Here is a 14,892-nt window from a genome sequence, read left to right as displayed (position 1 = left end):
CACACACACACACACACACACACACTCTCACTTCACATACACGTACACACACCACCAGCCAACTGCCCGTGACATGAACACTACCGCAGGCTCACTGGGCGCCACTTAAAGGCTCCCACTTTGAAACTGACACTCCACTTGGCAGTGGCGCCAAACAAAAGACAGCTTGTGTGTGCGTGCGTTTGTGTGTGTGTGTGTGTGTGAGAGACTGTGCCTATGCATGCGCCTAAAATTTCCAACAAAAGCCGCCCTACGCATTCCTCTAAATCCCTCTAACTTCTCAGTACTCCTCTTCCTTGAAATCACCCCACGTGAAACCTTTCTCGACCGCATCAGTGTAAATTCTCATGTCTATTTTTAAAGTCAAAGACCACTTCGCCTTGAGACACGACCTTTCCGCCCTACTCCGTGTGCCCACTTTGTGTGTATGTGTGTGGGCGCGTGCGTGGAAACATGTCGGTGTGGAAAGGTAAGGAGGCGCAGCACGGTGGCACAGTTAAATGTAGCATGTCACCGCATTCATGTCAGATTATCAGGCGTGCTTTCAGAGCCAACTTCTTCGGGCAAACGCAAAAACAAGGACGCTTCGCCCCGAGGGTTAATGTAATAATAGGAACAGTATGACTGCAAAACCAAATTAGGGCGTCGCATCAGGAGTGGTCGTATCGTAGCGTTAGAATCTGCTGTGAGACAGGTGAGTCTTTTTCTGGCACGTTGTTTAATGTTTATTGCCAAGGGAGTACTGTCTGAGAAATGTTTACGAGAGCCTATATGAAAAGTGTGAAAGATATACTAATACATTTTTAGATAAATATGGATTGTGTTGATTAAATAATTAAATTCAGCATTTATAATGCATAATGTATTCTAACGTTTTCACATTCTTATTATTCATTAATTTAACGAACATCTGGTGTCGTATCAACTATACTTGACTTTTACTAAATGGTTTGTTCTTTGTGTCTTATTAGCCTCTCATTTATGGGAAAGTTCGATACTGCAGAATTAAAAAACAAGTTTAAGGGCTATATACACTGATTAGCCAGTACATTATGACCACCTGCCTGTGCCTCCAAAACGTTGTGACTGATCCGAGAATGGACATGGTCCTTCTGAGGGTGTCCTGTGGTGTCTGGCAACAGAATGCTGTTAGTGGAGGACTTTGTGTCCTTTGGATTCAGGGGAGAGGTCTCTGTGGATCAGGTTTGTTCAAGTGCATCCCACAGATACTTGATCAGTTTGGGATCTAGTGAATTTGGACCAGGTCAACGCCTTGTGCTGTTTTCATGTTTTTTTTGTTGTTCTTGTGTGTGTGGCTGCATCCTGCTGGGGATGGCTGCTGCCATCAAGGAGTGTCATTGCTATGGGGTGGGGGGTGGAGGGTGCCCGGTCTGGTCTACGTGGGTAGTACATGTCTAAGTAGCATCCACACAAATGCCGGGTCCAAACATTTCCCAGCAGAACATTGGATTGTCACAAGATGGTCAATGTTATTTACTTCACCTGTGTAAATACTATGAATGTATCGCAATGCTCACAAAGACATGATCGTGGCCTTGATTCAGATCATTTTAGCTTAAGACAAGCCGCCAGAACCTGTGTTAGGTTGCCGCCCCTTAGCCATGTCGCTGCACGGCCCACCCAGACCCACTGTTAAACCTTGTATTTTATTAACAACACCAAGCAGTCATTCCATCAGACCATTGCTAAGTTAAAAAGCTAAAAGACAGAAAAATGTCAAGGAAACTCACAGAGACAGAATTTGACAGAAAGTCAGAAAGACGGAATATCATTGCAATATATCATCTCACCTTTTGTGCTTCATTGCAGCCTAAACTTGGCTTTTTGTCAGTGTTTTACATCTCTTTTACTCTCACATCTATACTGTATTTTAATAAATCTGGATTCTGAACGAAGCGGCCCTCGTTTTCTTGTTATATTTTATACAAGTATAAAAAAAAGGTTTTATATTTATCCTTACATTTTATGACCATGAAGCTGTCTGATAAAATCGGCACACGCATAAGTTACGCTGTGCTTTCAGCTGTGTTTACAAGAGTTCGAAGTGACAGAATGTCTTTTTCCTCACACATTCACTGGTGTAGGCTGCTGTGCAGTCAACTGGATGTGCTGCCACTCACTGAACAGAGCAGACAGAGATACAGCAGACACAGGCGCTGTTTGGAACAGGGCGAACGACAGAGTTATACAGATGGAAGGAACGATCTGTGAGCTACAGTGAACTAGAAGGTGAAAGACACACTTAGATAGATAGATAGATAGATAGATTTGTTAAGAAACAGAGACGAGATACTAATGAAGCTGTTGTCAAAATAGTGAATAATTAAATAATGACATGCAAAAATATTTATTAAGGACTGCAATTAAAGTCTGGGAAGATTACTTGGTTGTCAATCATTCATAAAATATTAATAATATTTACTTAAACAAAAGTTTGCAAAAATAATGTAAATGCAGATGAAGATGGTGGTAATAAAGATATTTGCTGCATTTTTAATTAATGCTAATGGTCATGCTAATGGTCTTGTGCGACAGCGATGGCATATTTTTTTTACTGAAGTGAGTATCTGCAATGCATATTTCATATTTGGTGTGTCCTTCCTTGGTGATTTTAACCTTTTTTTTTAACAGCTTTACAGTAACCTTTCTAACTGTATTTAAGCTAAAACAATACCAGCCTGTGTAAATTCTAGACACATTTTCCTGTGGGCGGAAACACGTTCAAGGTAAAATGACATCAACAAACCCCGCAGGATCACTTGGGAGAGGGGCTCGGTTTTGTGTGATTGATAAACCGTGAGTGCAGACACCCTCGCCGACTTACTCTTGATGGGGATGATGAGCTGGGGAATGACAGGCAGGATCTTGGGGCCTCCCCGGTCCAGCATGTCATGGACTCCCTGGCGGGCGAAGAACTCGTACGGATGAGCAGTTTCACACAAACCATCAAAGAACAGTGGCAGGTAGTGGTGGTAGTCTAGCGTCTCGACATCCACCTGAGGGCAGAAAGTGTACATTTTCATCACAGGTATTAATAGCTGCTTCTTTTAATCCTAATACACTGACAGAGAGAGATAGAGAGAGAGAGAGGGGAGGCAGAGCTTCTGTCTTTTGCTCATGGGCAATTGCTGGAACATTCATGAAGACATTAGCCAGAAGCAGGGATGAACTGTTTCCTACACCGTATGATACACACTCTGCATGCAAGAGCACACACACATACGCGCAGTGGATGATGTGGCAGAATGCCATGTGTTTCTGAAGATATAAGCCGTTACGATGAAGCCCCTTTTCAATTTTAGCCCTGTGTCTTTTTTGTCCTTGGCTTTGCACAAAAATCTAAGGTCAAACCTCCTGTGGCAGCCATTTATAACCTTTACAGTAAACAGACACATACATGTACTCATATACACAGAGTAGGGGACAGCTGCTCAGGAGATCATGACACAGCGGCATGTGGCATCTCGTGGGCTGACATGTTAACACCTGCTTACACCGTTTACAGGACGGATGGTGGATGAAGACATTCGTCCAGCCACAGGCCACAGGCAGACTTTGAAGTCGGCTGTGTGGGTACAGTGCGACACATTAAAGTCTTTTAATGCATGAGACGCCGTCGTACAAAAGCCACCCAGGCACGCAGGACTGGAACGCACAGCTGACCCAAAGGAGGCTGTCCTCGAGGCGCCAAATGTGTGCTCATGTGTACGTTTTGAAAATGATATATGAAACGTTACGTGAAGCCGCGGTTCATGAAGTATTTGAGCACTGGATCAAGTTACTGGGTGTGTATTTATATCGGGCGTATCAGCTGTAGCATTGCATCCCAGTGGCACAATTGTGGAGTAAGAGGTTAGCGGTTCAGGTTTTTTTATATAATGAAAGGTGATCCCTTTGGTGCACGGGCAAATAGTGCTTGAGGACAAGAGGAGACTCTTGCACATAGACACATATTAACATATATAGTATATGTAAAGACACACACTCACACACACACACACACCGCACCCTGCTGGGTCATGCTTCTCTGTGGTAAAATGTCACCCAGCCGCTGACACTGTGTGCTTTCAAGTCCCCAGCGCTCACCCAACCGCCGGTCAGAGCTGAGACTTCAAAGCGGGGCCGAACCCCACAATACCCACCCACCCGCCCGCCGCCCCCCTCCGACTCCTGCTGCCAATCATCCCTGACACACGTCCGTCTCCCCCCACCCCCGAGGGCAAACGCAAAGACGGGGGGGAGGAGAGACTAAAGATGGAGAGATGGCAAGATGGCGACAGAGACAGAGAGCTCGCACTGTTGGCGCACGGAGACGAGGCTGATTGCTTTGAGGCAATTTGCCGGGCCAACCTTGACCTTTCTCCCGCGCTCGGTCAAGATCATCATTGTGAGTCAGGCCGACCGGAGACAAGAACAAAAGCAAACACGAGCCCGGAGAGAGAAGGGGCAGCGAGGGCGAGGAGAGAGGGTGAGGAGAGGGGAGATGACACCACAGCTAGCCAGTGGCAGTCAGTGGTACACAGGGACGCGTCACGCCATGAGCTGCCGTTTTGAATCAAGCCACAGAGACAACATGTACAACACTACCCCAGAACAAATGTACTTGTAGTAGTAACAAACAATCACCTAATTATTTCACAACGTGAGGTTTAAATGTGTCAAGGCAGAGGGGATCATGTCTACATTATACGCTAGACTATCTGAAAATAGCACACAGTCTTAATTTTCACAGTGAATACATTATCACATCTCACATTCAGTCATTGACACGATCTCACCTGGCATGTTGGGAAAATTAGATTACATGATAATTGCCAGGGAGCTTTAATGTGCTGTAGAATTACTCTTAACTTTTTTGCTAATAAAAAAACACAAACAACACTTTCAAATGCTCGCACACACCTACATTCCCCGAGATTCTTAATCAGCAGCACTGCGCTGAGCGGTAACTCTTGCATCCGTTATCGATTGTCCGCCCAGGTTTGTTTGTCTCTGGGTGCCCGTGGGAATCCCCCTGGAGCGCAGGGAGTCAATGAGAGTGGAGCACAGAAAGACTATCAGCCCGGTAGCAGCAATTAGCCCGGGGACTCAGACGGACATGTCTCCTCTGGTCAGCGCCGCAGCAGCAGCAGCAGCAGACGCACGGCAACAGAAGAAGACCAGACGAGAGCACGGAGAGCCTCTTCTCATTAAACAACAGTATCAGAGGCCCCTGGCAGGCACGAGAGACCGGGAGGACGAAAACAGCAGGGTGCCACTTTTAATATATAATACCTGGATGTGATTTTGTGTGTGTGGGGGATATGTGTCTGAGCAAAACACGTACATGCGACTCCATATGTAAGGCTGTGTGTGCACAGATATGATAAGCTATTTTGTCAGGGTGGTGTGAGTCATTTTAGTCATGACTGAAAGGGTAAAAATCACACAGTTTAAGATATAGTGTGAGGTAGCAGAGAGAGAAAAGAAAAAAAAACGGGTTTTCATGTGTGTACACGCGTTTCTTCAGTCTGCTCCTGAGGTAACTGCTCTAGACTATATCAAACGTGATTTTGGGGAAACAAGCAAACCCTTCCCATTATTAGCTTAGGGGTTGTCGTGGCTACCGCAGTGATATTAAAGAGCTGGAAGTGTTTGGATGTCTGCTGGTAAAACCTGTTCCAAAAAGAGTAGCTGTGATATCACTTTACCCTCAGTTTCCACTTCCTGATCTAAGAGTAGGCATGTCTTTGATCCAGACTAGACCCGCTGGGTAGTGCCCTGGGATTATATGCCTTTAGTAGCTTTTCACATTTCCACCGCCAGTAGGAATAGACAGCTAGACTAGAAGAGAAAGCTTGGACTGCACTGTTGGTCAAGTTCGTTAGGAGCGATCGCCTGCTCAGCTAACATTTCACTAATGTTTAAAACAATTCTGCACTCACGTATTCAAACAATCAAAATGCATTTACTGAACCACTCATCACACATTTATGCCAATCCAAGTTTCAGGCAGTGCAGCCAAATACTGAATTTCTTTTAACACTCAACAATGAAAAGGTTGCTGGGTCCAAACGTGGCTAAATGGGTGACAACGTTTTGGAGAGATCAGCCGCACTCTGTAACTCCTGAACCTCATATAGTTCTGTATCCAACGGGGCACTCACTGGGACGTTCATTTTCGAGCATCAACTCAAACAATTTGAAGAAATCCTCGTTTAAACGCTAACGCAGCAATCAGCGTACAGCTCGCCAAGCTTCTATTAGCGCCTGGCGCGGCCACAAATAAGAGACCTTCCCTAATTCACTGAGGTGTAGCCAGTTTTTGGCAACGGCACAATGATGACGTGCAGTTGGAAGGGTAAACAGTAAGCTTTTTATGAAATTATTTATGAAATTATTAAAGAAAAGTAAAATGTCACTGAAAGCATAAAAGTAAATAAATTGATTTCTAAAAACCAAGTGAGGAAAATGATGAGTCACAGCTGAGAGCAGCTACAGAACCAAACTTCAGGTCAGTGGAGGAAATAAAATAGTTACTTGGCTGTAACTCCAGTTCTATGAGCATGTGTGTAGCCGTAAAAGTATAGAGAGGACCTAATTTGCTCTCTGTGGATCCATGCAACCATACCTACTGTTCAAGCAAAGTAACATGTTTAAAACACGCAAATAAAACTGTTGACTGTGTCCCGCCAATTTGGTTTCCATTAGAAAAATAATGAAGACCACTATTCTATGTTCAATTTCAGTCAGAGTTACATCACATGGCAGCTTTGACTGCATGACTGCTGTTTGAAAACGATGCTATTTTAATTGATGATGCCAGAGTCACTTGACCTGGATTCTGCTTTCTGTTAACACAAGTGCAGGTTTCTGTATTTAGATGAGCTGGCAGATGAGCTGCCGTCAATTGTTTCAGCTTTGAGAGGAGGACTGGCTTCCCATTGGCGGCACTCACGCCATGAGTCATTCGTTACACCGCCAAAAATGTATTACACAAAACCAAAAAGGAATGAAGAACTCATATATATGGCGTAACGAGATGTGTTATGAAAGGGACATAAGAGGCAGGCATGAACCAACAAGAAAATCAAACAATAACATACCTCGACAGAATTCTTATCAGTCATCAGTGTGATGTTGTCTTCATGGTGTAACTATGTCATTGCAAGGTTAGTTTCTAAAATCCTATATGCATCATGAACATTGTCTGAAGCCACGTTAACAAAAAGCAAAAGATAAACTTAGAAATTACAGAAAAAAGCTCTGTGCACGTTTGCCGAGCGTCTGGGATAACAAAAGCTCTTGCAACGATGACATCTTGATGCGCAATCAAGTTTTTCTGTAAATATCTTGCTTAGCTGTAACGCTGTTGATGTTTTACTGCAGTGGTAATTTCCACTCTGTCACACTGAAGCGTTAATGTCTGAAAAACACACATGAATATTCAAGACAGCAAAGTCAAGACGATGCCACACTGTATTACTTCAACTCCTCTAGCATCTATGTTCATATTAATACAACTAGAGGCCACACAATCACCAAGTGGCATCGTATGGGGCCTGCAGTTCCTCGAATGGACACTTGAAACTGGGTCCATATCAAACCAATACCCACATAGAGTTTCAAAACTGTTCTTCATGAATCCTGTGGTTGATCTCACAGACGGTTTATCCATCTTCACATACAGTCACTAGATCAGACATAGAAATCTTGTATATGCTACCGTTTCCCTTTCATGATACTAAAAGAAACAGAAGTGGAAATGCAACTAAATGGATTATCATTGTAAATTCAACTGTGCTACTACAGTCTTACAGAGAAGACAGATACGATCACAGAAGAAAGTGCAACAGAGGCAAAGCAGATGAGGCAGTCCTCTACTATCAGATGAAGCTAATTTAGAGATGCACCTAATTTAGCAGACACTTCACAGCAGGTTACCACTACGGCTAAATTTAGCTCTTAAAATAACACCAAACTATTTTCTACATCCTGTTTTTTGGTTCTTCCAGAATATGTTAACGTATGCTGACATCACCCTATTTAACTTCGTTAACACTGTTGCAGCAGTTATCATTGGGAAATAGGCTGCAATATAAACCATTTTCTACCGTCAGCTTAGCTAAATTAAAAAAAAAATGCCTCTGTGGCCGATTCAAGATGCAATTTAATCATTCGCAGAGATGCTACAACCCTTGTGGAGAGATTTAAATTTCCTTGTGAGGGAAGCTTCAGTTGTAGAAAGAAATATTGTCACGAGCACTCTGCACACAACACATTCTGATAATTTATTCACACTAACCCAACTTTGTTTCCAACTGTGCCACAGGTGCACAGCACACCTGTGGCCAAAACATTCCCAGAAATCAGTCACCACGCTGCATGCACTCGCTTCTGTGAATGCGAGAACGGGAGAAAAATAGTGAGAAAAAAAAAAAAAAAAAAAAATGTAAAAAGAAGAGAATATTTTGACTTTCTTGGAGGTCACAATAAGAGGAGCAAGACTGGAATAGGCAAACGATAAGCGAGGGGAAGAGGAGTGAGTCACTCTCGCTATCTCCCCTGACAGCTGTTTCCATCTAACAAGCATGCAAGTATGCTCAATTCAAAGCACTAGTAGCAGAGTGCATGGTGTCAATTGAAATGATACCTAACACACGCTCGATGAGACAATTTCGTGGCTTCAAAGATAGTTCAAAACCAGGACACAGCGAGTTATGAATTTTATGTGAACCTGCTTCTCTCTCACACACACACACACACACACGGAAACACGCATACACACCGAGATAAAACGAACTTTATTTAGGTACACACAGTCATGCCAGCAGTCGCGAACGGTGTGCCGAGGATTAAAAGCAGGAGGGTGTTATTAGAGTGGCAAACATTAGCCAGAATAATTGAAAGAGTGACCCTGTCGACGGCGTTCCCGTTGAGGTTGCGCTAGCGTTAAATGTTGTAATTAAAGTTTGAGAAAGTCCTGGTAGATATTACAAACTGCATACAGTGGAGTAATTCCTTTTTCCCCAACAAAGTCTTTATCACACAGAAAAGCAAAACGCAAAAAAAAAAAATGTTCCACTAGCGTTACGGAAGTCAACAAGTCACTTGAATATTTAGCAACAGATTCTAAAGAGGTCCAACTATGCTGCAAGCTTTTTTTTTTTTTTATATACAGACACAATCCCTGTTTACCCAAACTGTCATCATCAAAATCACCATTAGGTTTGTATTTCTCCAGTTTCCTTGCTTACATAGGGAACAAAGAACAAATTTGGTTTGTTCTTGCACCCCCACTGAGAGCGCATCGCAGTGACTCTCTATAAACTGGGAAGCAAGTAAAACCAATTAATTTGCGACATTTGCAATTTTTGTTTACATTCTTCGAGCCAGTCATGTGGTTTTTTTTTTCCTGCACACAACGTAAACTGTGTGCCTCTGCTAGCGAGACAAAGCGACGAACTGCAGCAAGACTCTCTGTGGCTGTGAGGCGGTGAGTGGCAGAAAGTAAACAGGAAGGAAGGGATGTGAGGCTGATGGAGGAGGAGAGGGACGGAGGGACGTAATGTGTTGGAGAAGCTGAAGTGGCCGCGGAAGAGGCTGTCTGGAACCTGCTCCAGTTTTAAGGGTAAGGTAGCTAAATAAAGCTCAGATTAGGAACTGTGCTCGCTGGGTGTGTTTATTTGTGCGAGTGCGCTCCAGTGTGGGACACTCTACCGCCGTGATGGAAGTAGGCCAGAACAGTGGAGAGAAGCAGGAGGATGGCGAGGAGATGAGATAACAAAAAAAATAACAAAAACAAAACAAAACAAAAAAAAGGTTTCACATGGATTAAGTACAAGTAAATTGCTCTGTGAGGTACAGGCATTTTAAGTGACCGAGCTGTGGTCATGAAGTCACAGCTCGCCAGCTAGTGGTGTGATCATGTCTGTCTGCTCAGGAGCCACAGTGTCTTAGCTTCCAGTGATTACAGCTCAGCAGCCGAGCTTGACAACACACAGGCAGAGTGTAATCAAGTCAGAGAGAGGGAGGTGTAATCAGCGTTTCCCCTCCAATCAGCCCCAAAATCACTGCCTCTAATCTGCAGCCAGCCATTGATGGGTTTGATTGATAGGATGGATTTGTTATCTGGCTGTGGGGGTCTGTGGGGAGCAGAACAACAAGCAAGAGCAAGAGACACAGTCAGCTTATCAGCTATCGCTACATTTGTTACCGCTCCCCTCGTTGAGCGAGCAGAGCTTTTCCTCACAGGCTACAACTGCAGCTCTCCTCTCATTTATCATACAGAAGAATTAAATGTGGACACTTCAAAGCACTTCCACACACAAGGGTCCCCGGGGGCATGTGTTTTCTCCCTGTTTAAAATGGAAAGGGCCTATCCATCACTGGTTGTTTGTGACGGAAACGGAAACCACAGTGAGTATTTCTGCGCGTCTGTGTGTGTGTTTTTTATGTGTGATATGCATGCATTAATTACTTGCATGTATGTATGTACCGCATGTGCAATCGTGTGATATGTCAGATGCACAGGGAAGATAAGGGGATACAATAATGCATTTTCAGCAAACAAACACTGTGACTGTAGCATCTACTGCGTGCACTTGTGATAAATCTTGCTCCTCTGCCTCACACTACACTGAAAAATCCTTGCAAATGTTCAAACAAATATGCTCATTTTCAATGAGTGTGTGATGAATGAGCTCCATTGATTTTGTGCATGAAGCCAAAACAATAGAGACCAAGACAAATGCTCGGGCCTGTTTAAGATAACAAGGCGGCTTTACCCGGATGTGCGACATTACAAAAAAAAAAAAAAAACAGGGTTGGCAAAATCAAGACAATAAAAATGAGATATAACTTTAGAAAAATGATTAACAGGCAGTTTATTAGAATGTGACCTCGTTTCTGTTTTCCAAGTTGATTATCTGTCTCTTACGCAGAGAACAGTGTGCAGGATGGGTTATTAAAACCAAAATTTCCCTCACTAAAAAGAGCTGACTACATATTGGAGCGGTGTTATTATTACCAGGCCCACCAATTCGTCTTATAACAGAAGTCTCATTTCTTCCAATGCTGGAGAGGAGATACCATCACAGAGGCTGCCAAAGTACATCCGCAGGAAAAGGAAATTATACGCTAAGAAAGACGCAATCTTACAATCAAAACCTCCAGATTATCAACTAAAGGTGGACTGGATCATCTGCGGCTTGAGGTGCGATTGGTCAGTTGCACCAGCTGGACATTAAAAGGTTGGTTAGTTACATCCAGCCTTCATAAAAGTTACATCATCCAAAAGACAAGGTGCGACTAAGCCGAGTGTGATGCATGAGTCACGGCCAGACTGCGCCGCCACATCAGTTAATGCCACTCTGCGTCGCACACAACCGAAAGCCTTGTTGAACGGAAATATTAGATGTTCTATTGTATCAGTATTTTCATCATGAACAGCGGTCAGGTCTGTTCACTTTACACCTGGCCCTGACGAGGTGTACGATCCAGTCTCAGGTGTAGTGCCACGCCTATGTACACAGGGCTTAAAATGCATTTAACACACAGCTTAAAACCGGGCGTACGTCCTGCTGGCGGAGCTGGCCCCCTGTAGTTTAGTGATGAGACTGAAGCTCGGTTTATAGTCGCAAGTCACTTCTACGCTGTAGCTAAAGCAAAGTTCCAGACCCTATGCCGTAACCTTACATGCACCTCCCCAGAAATGTGTCTACGTGCCAGCTGTGATTGGGGTGAAAAGCATTTCCTTGTTCACGTCTCAGAGCCGCTGGAGAAGCACAGAAAATTCTGTCTTGTTCAGCCTCAAACACACCATCTACTCAGGTGTCTTCTTTATGTCCTGAGTTGGAATGATTCCAGAAAAATAAAGTGTTAACCCACATTTATTAACTTCAACATTAGCCACTTATTTTCCACTCACCATCGCGTGTGAAGTATAAACCCATGGGCTCCGGATAGAGCGGATGCAGGACTATAAACCAACCAGCCACACATTTCTCCCTCTGGCTTCCTGCCTCCCACTCATGCCATTCCTCCAATCACTGCACACATTCAGATCTCCCAATACGTCTCATCTCATGCAAAAACAGTGTATTTTCCTTCAGCTCAAATGTACCTACCAATATCCCAACTCCACCTATCATCCGTGGATTCAACAATCCTTGTGGACCTTGAGGTGCCCTTCTTTGTAAAAACAGAATATATCTGACACCAAATGATGACTGCATAATCAAATACACCAGCTCTGCTAAGACAACTTGAATAACCAGGCAGCCAAAGTGTTTAAATTCAACAAGTGCACCTCAAGCGGGTGCTTTAAGTTTGCTGAGCTAGTAATGCCCACCCTAAGCCACAGAGCAGCCGATAGACTAAGCAGGACCAGCAGCAGCAGGCAGCGAGCTTTCAGGGCCGAGCTGCAGCAGTAGCGGCAAGGAGTGTCTGTCAAGGCTCTGTCCAGCTCCTAATGGGATGTTCTTGTTGTTGCCAGCGGATAACTCTCATCCTGTGTTCTGGACTACAGATCAAAGAGGGCCTGGACTCCATAGAGCTATCCAGGCTGCATGGAGGGAGGGCGAAACAGAGAACGGAGTAGGGAAGGGTAAGTAAAGGGTAAAACAAGAAGAAACCAAACAAACAAACCAAGCAAATGGGTAAGAACGAATTAAATAAATGAATGACTCAAAGAAAAAATAAACCAGCCCTGTATTGCGTCCCTCTGTTCACCCTCACAGGAAGATTATAGCCCATGCTTCTATAGTCAGCCTCTCTTAAGGTGAGGGGAGACGGGGGTGAAAGGGGGGGGGGGGGGAAAGATGAAAGCCAAGTATATAAGTCAAGTGGGACTGCTGTGTTTTATTTAAACCTAAACCAGGAAAGCTGGGAGATTGATACGGCTCTGAGCTGCTGCACAACGTTGGAAATGTACAAAAAAAGCGTCACTTCGAACATGCTTGTCCAGCAGGTACGATAATTCCCAAGCCCCTACCTTGTGAAAGACTGTGCTGCAAGACAGACAACGGACGCGACTCCAAAGACGTGGCGCGCTTTTTGGGTCAATAAAAGGTGAAGTGGAGAATTGAGGCATCTCATCAAAAGCTGGCCTGGCTTGTAGAGCATGAGCACGCTGTGGTCCTCTCTGCTAGGGGTCAGGAGTAATGTCGGAGCAAAGCACTTTGTCAGGTGATGTGGAATCAACCCTTTGAGTCGAGAGCAGCAGCCAGCTGCGCAGGTGATGGTCCAGAGATAAGACAATGATTTGGCGCGATGAATATGAAGAAGGAAAATGGCAGGTGATGGTGTGGCCGTCAGAAGAGAATTAGACCCTTTTTATACGGGGTTACACGTACACACAAACAACAACACACAGAGCGCCGTTATCCACCCGGAGGAAGGAAGATGCCTTTTCGAAGCGCTGATGATGATACTATCTTCAGTCCCACGGTTCACCACTTTCATTGGAGACCTTTGACAAAATGAGTGAAACTCAAAAAGAGGATTGTTTCACAGGATTGACTAAAGCGCTCTACACGCAGGGCCGCGTGAGTGGGATGAAAGGCAGCTTTTGAAATGTCAGAAAATGTTGTGATGTTTGATTCCGAGCACAAACAGAATTGCTGCTGCCATTACTGCTCCTGCAGCAAGATTCATCTTTCGGTACAGCCTGACCATGATCTGTGATAATCAGATTAACAACTGAATGCAAAGGAATGCACCACGCTGCTGAAAGGACACATGAATTGCAATAAAAAACATCCAAGACTGAGGTGCTGATAGGGTTGCAAAATTCCGGGAATTTTCAAAGTTGGAAACTTTCCATGGGAATTAACGGGAATATATGGGAATTAACGGGAATTAACGGGAATATATGGGAATAAACAGGAATAAATAAGAAATTTACAAAATTGAAGGTTGGCCCTTAACAGGGAACTTAAATATAGTTGGGGGGAATATATTGTAGCATAGTCTTGGCTAAAACAACCAGATTTAATGCAAGTACACTCCTCAATCAAATGCACACAGCACACTGCTTACTGCAGGGCTATTGAGGCCACGCCCCCTACATGCACTGTGCATTCCTCCATCACATGCACAGGTGATTTCTTGAAGCCTGGAGGCCACACTTTTGAGCTCAAAGCACAAGACTATTGAAGCCACACATTTGAGCCCGCGGACTATATAAAGTCAAGTAAGTTTTGATAATATCATGGGGTAAATATATTTGATCTATAACGTTATTAATGTTTAACTTGCAAATATTAAATAAAAATGTATTAATACAGTAGCTAACTATCTGGTAAGTTAGGTGCTAAATGAAAGCTATTTTTCATTTCATTGACCATTTAAGAGGCTAGCTAATTATGGTGGTAGCTACCTCAAATTTGATGCTGTTTCTTCTGACTCCTGCAAGACGGTTTTCTGTAACCATACAAGAATTTATACATCAATTGTCATCCCATAATTCCCATAAATTCCCATAAATTCCCAATAATTCCAATAATTCCCATAATTCCCATTGAAAGTTTCTAATTTGGAATATTTCCAAAATTCCCCAGTTTAACTTCTCATGGAAAGTTTCTGGAAATTTACCGGAAATTTACCGGAAATTTTCCACCCCTTTGCAACCCTAGGTGCTGAGAACTAATGAAAGACTTTTCAAAAAATAACTAAACTGCTTCAGATACAGCGCAACGTCTGAGGCAGAGGAAAGCCAACCCAAATCCTGACACGTGTTACATACAAGCTGTCATTTCAGTTAGGGGTTAAGAGATTACAGCGCTCATTCATTCAGGAAATCTCACCGGGATCAACATGTTTTGCACGAAAGAACTAAGAACAAATTGCATGTACGACAAAAATTATTTACTCAAAACAACCATCTCACAC

At 43.7% G+C, this 14,892-nt stretch overlaps 1 protein-coding gene across 1 annotated transcript in view; it reads right to left on the bottom strand.

The window, feature by feature from the left end:
- Positions 1-14,892, bottom strand: part of pacrg (PARK2 co-regulated) — a 133,360-nt gene that overhangs the window by 61,409 nt on the left and 57,059 nt on the right. The window contains exon 3 of the mRNA XM_084569814.1: positions 2,846-3,017. Within this exon, the coding sequence (XP_084425940.1) occupies positions 2,846-3,017 (172 nt within the window). The remainder of the gene's footprint in view (positions 1-2,845; positions 3,018-14,892) is intronic.

Source organism: Chelon labrosus (assembly GCF_963514085.1).
Source record: "Chelon labrosus genome assembly, chromosome: 20".
Taxonomy (NCBI): Eukaryota; Metazoa; Chordata; class Actinopteri; order Mugiliformes; family Mugilidae; genus Chelon; species Chelon labrosus.
This window is presented reverse-complemented; position numbering and strand designations above follow the sequence as displayed.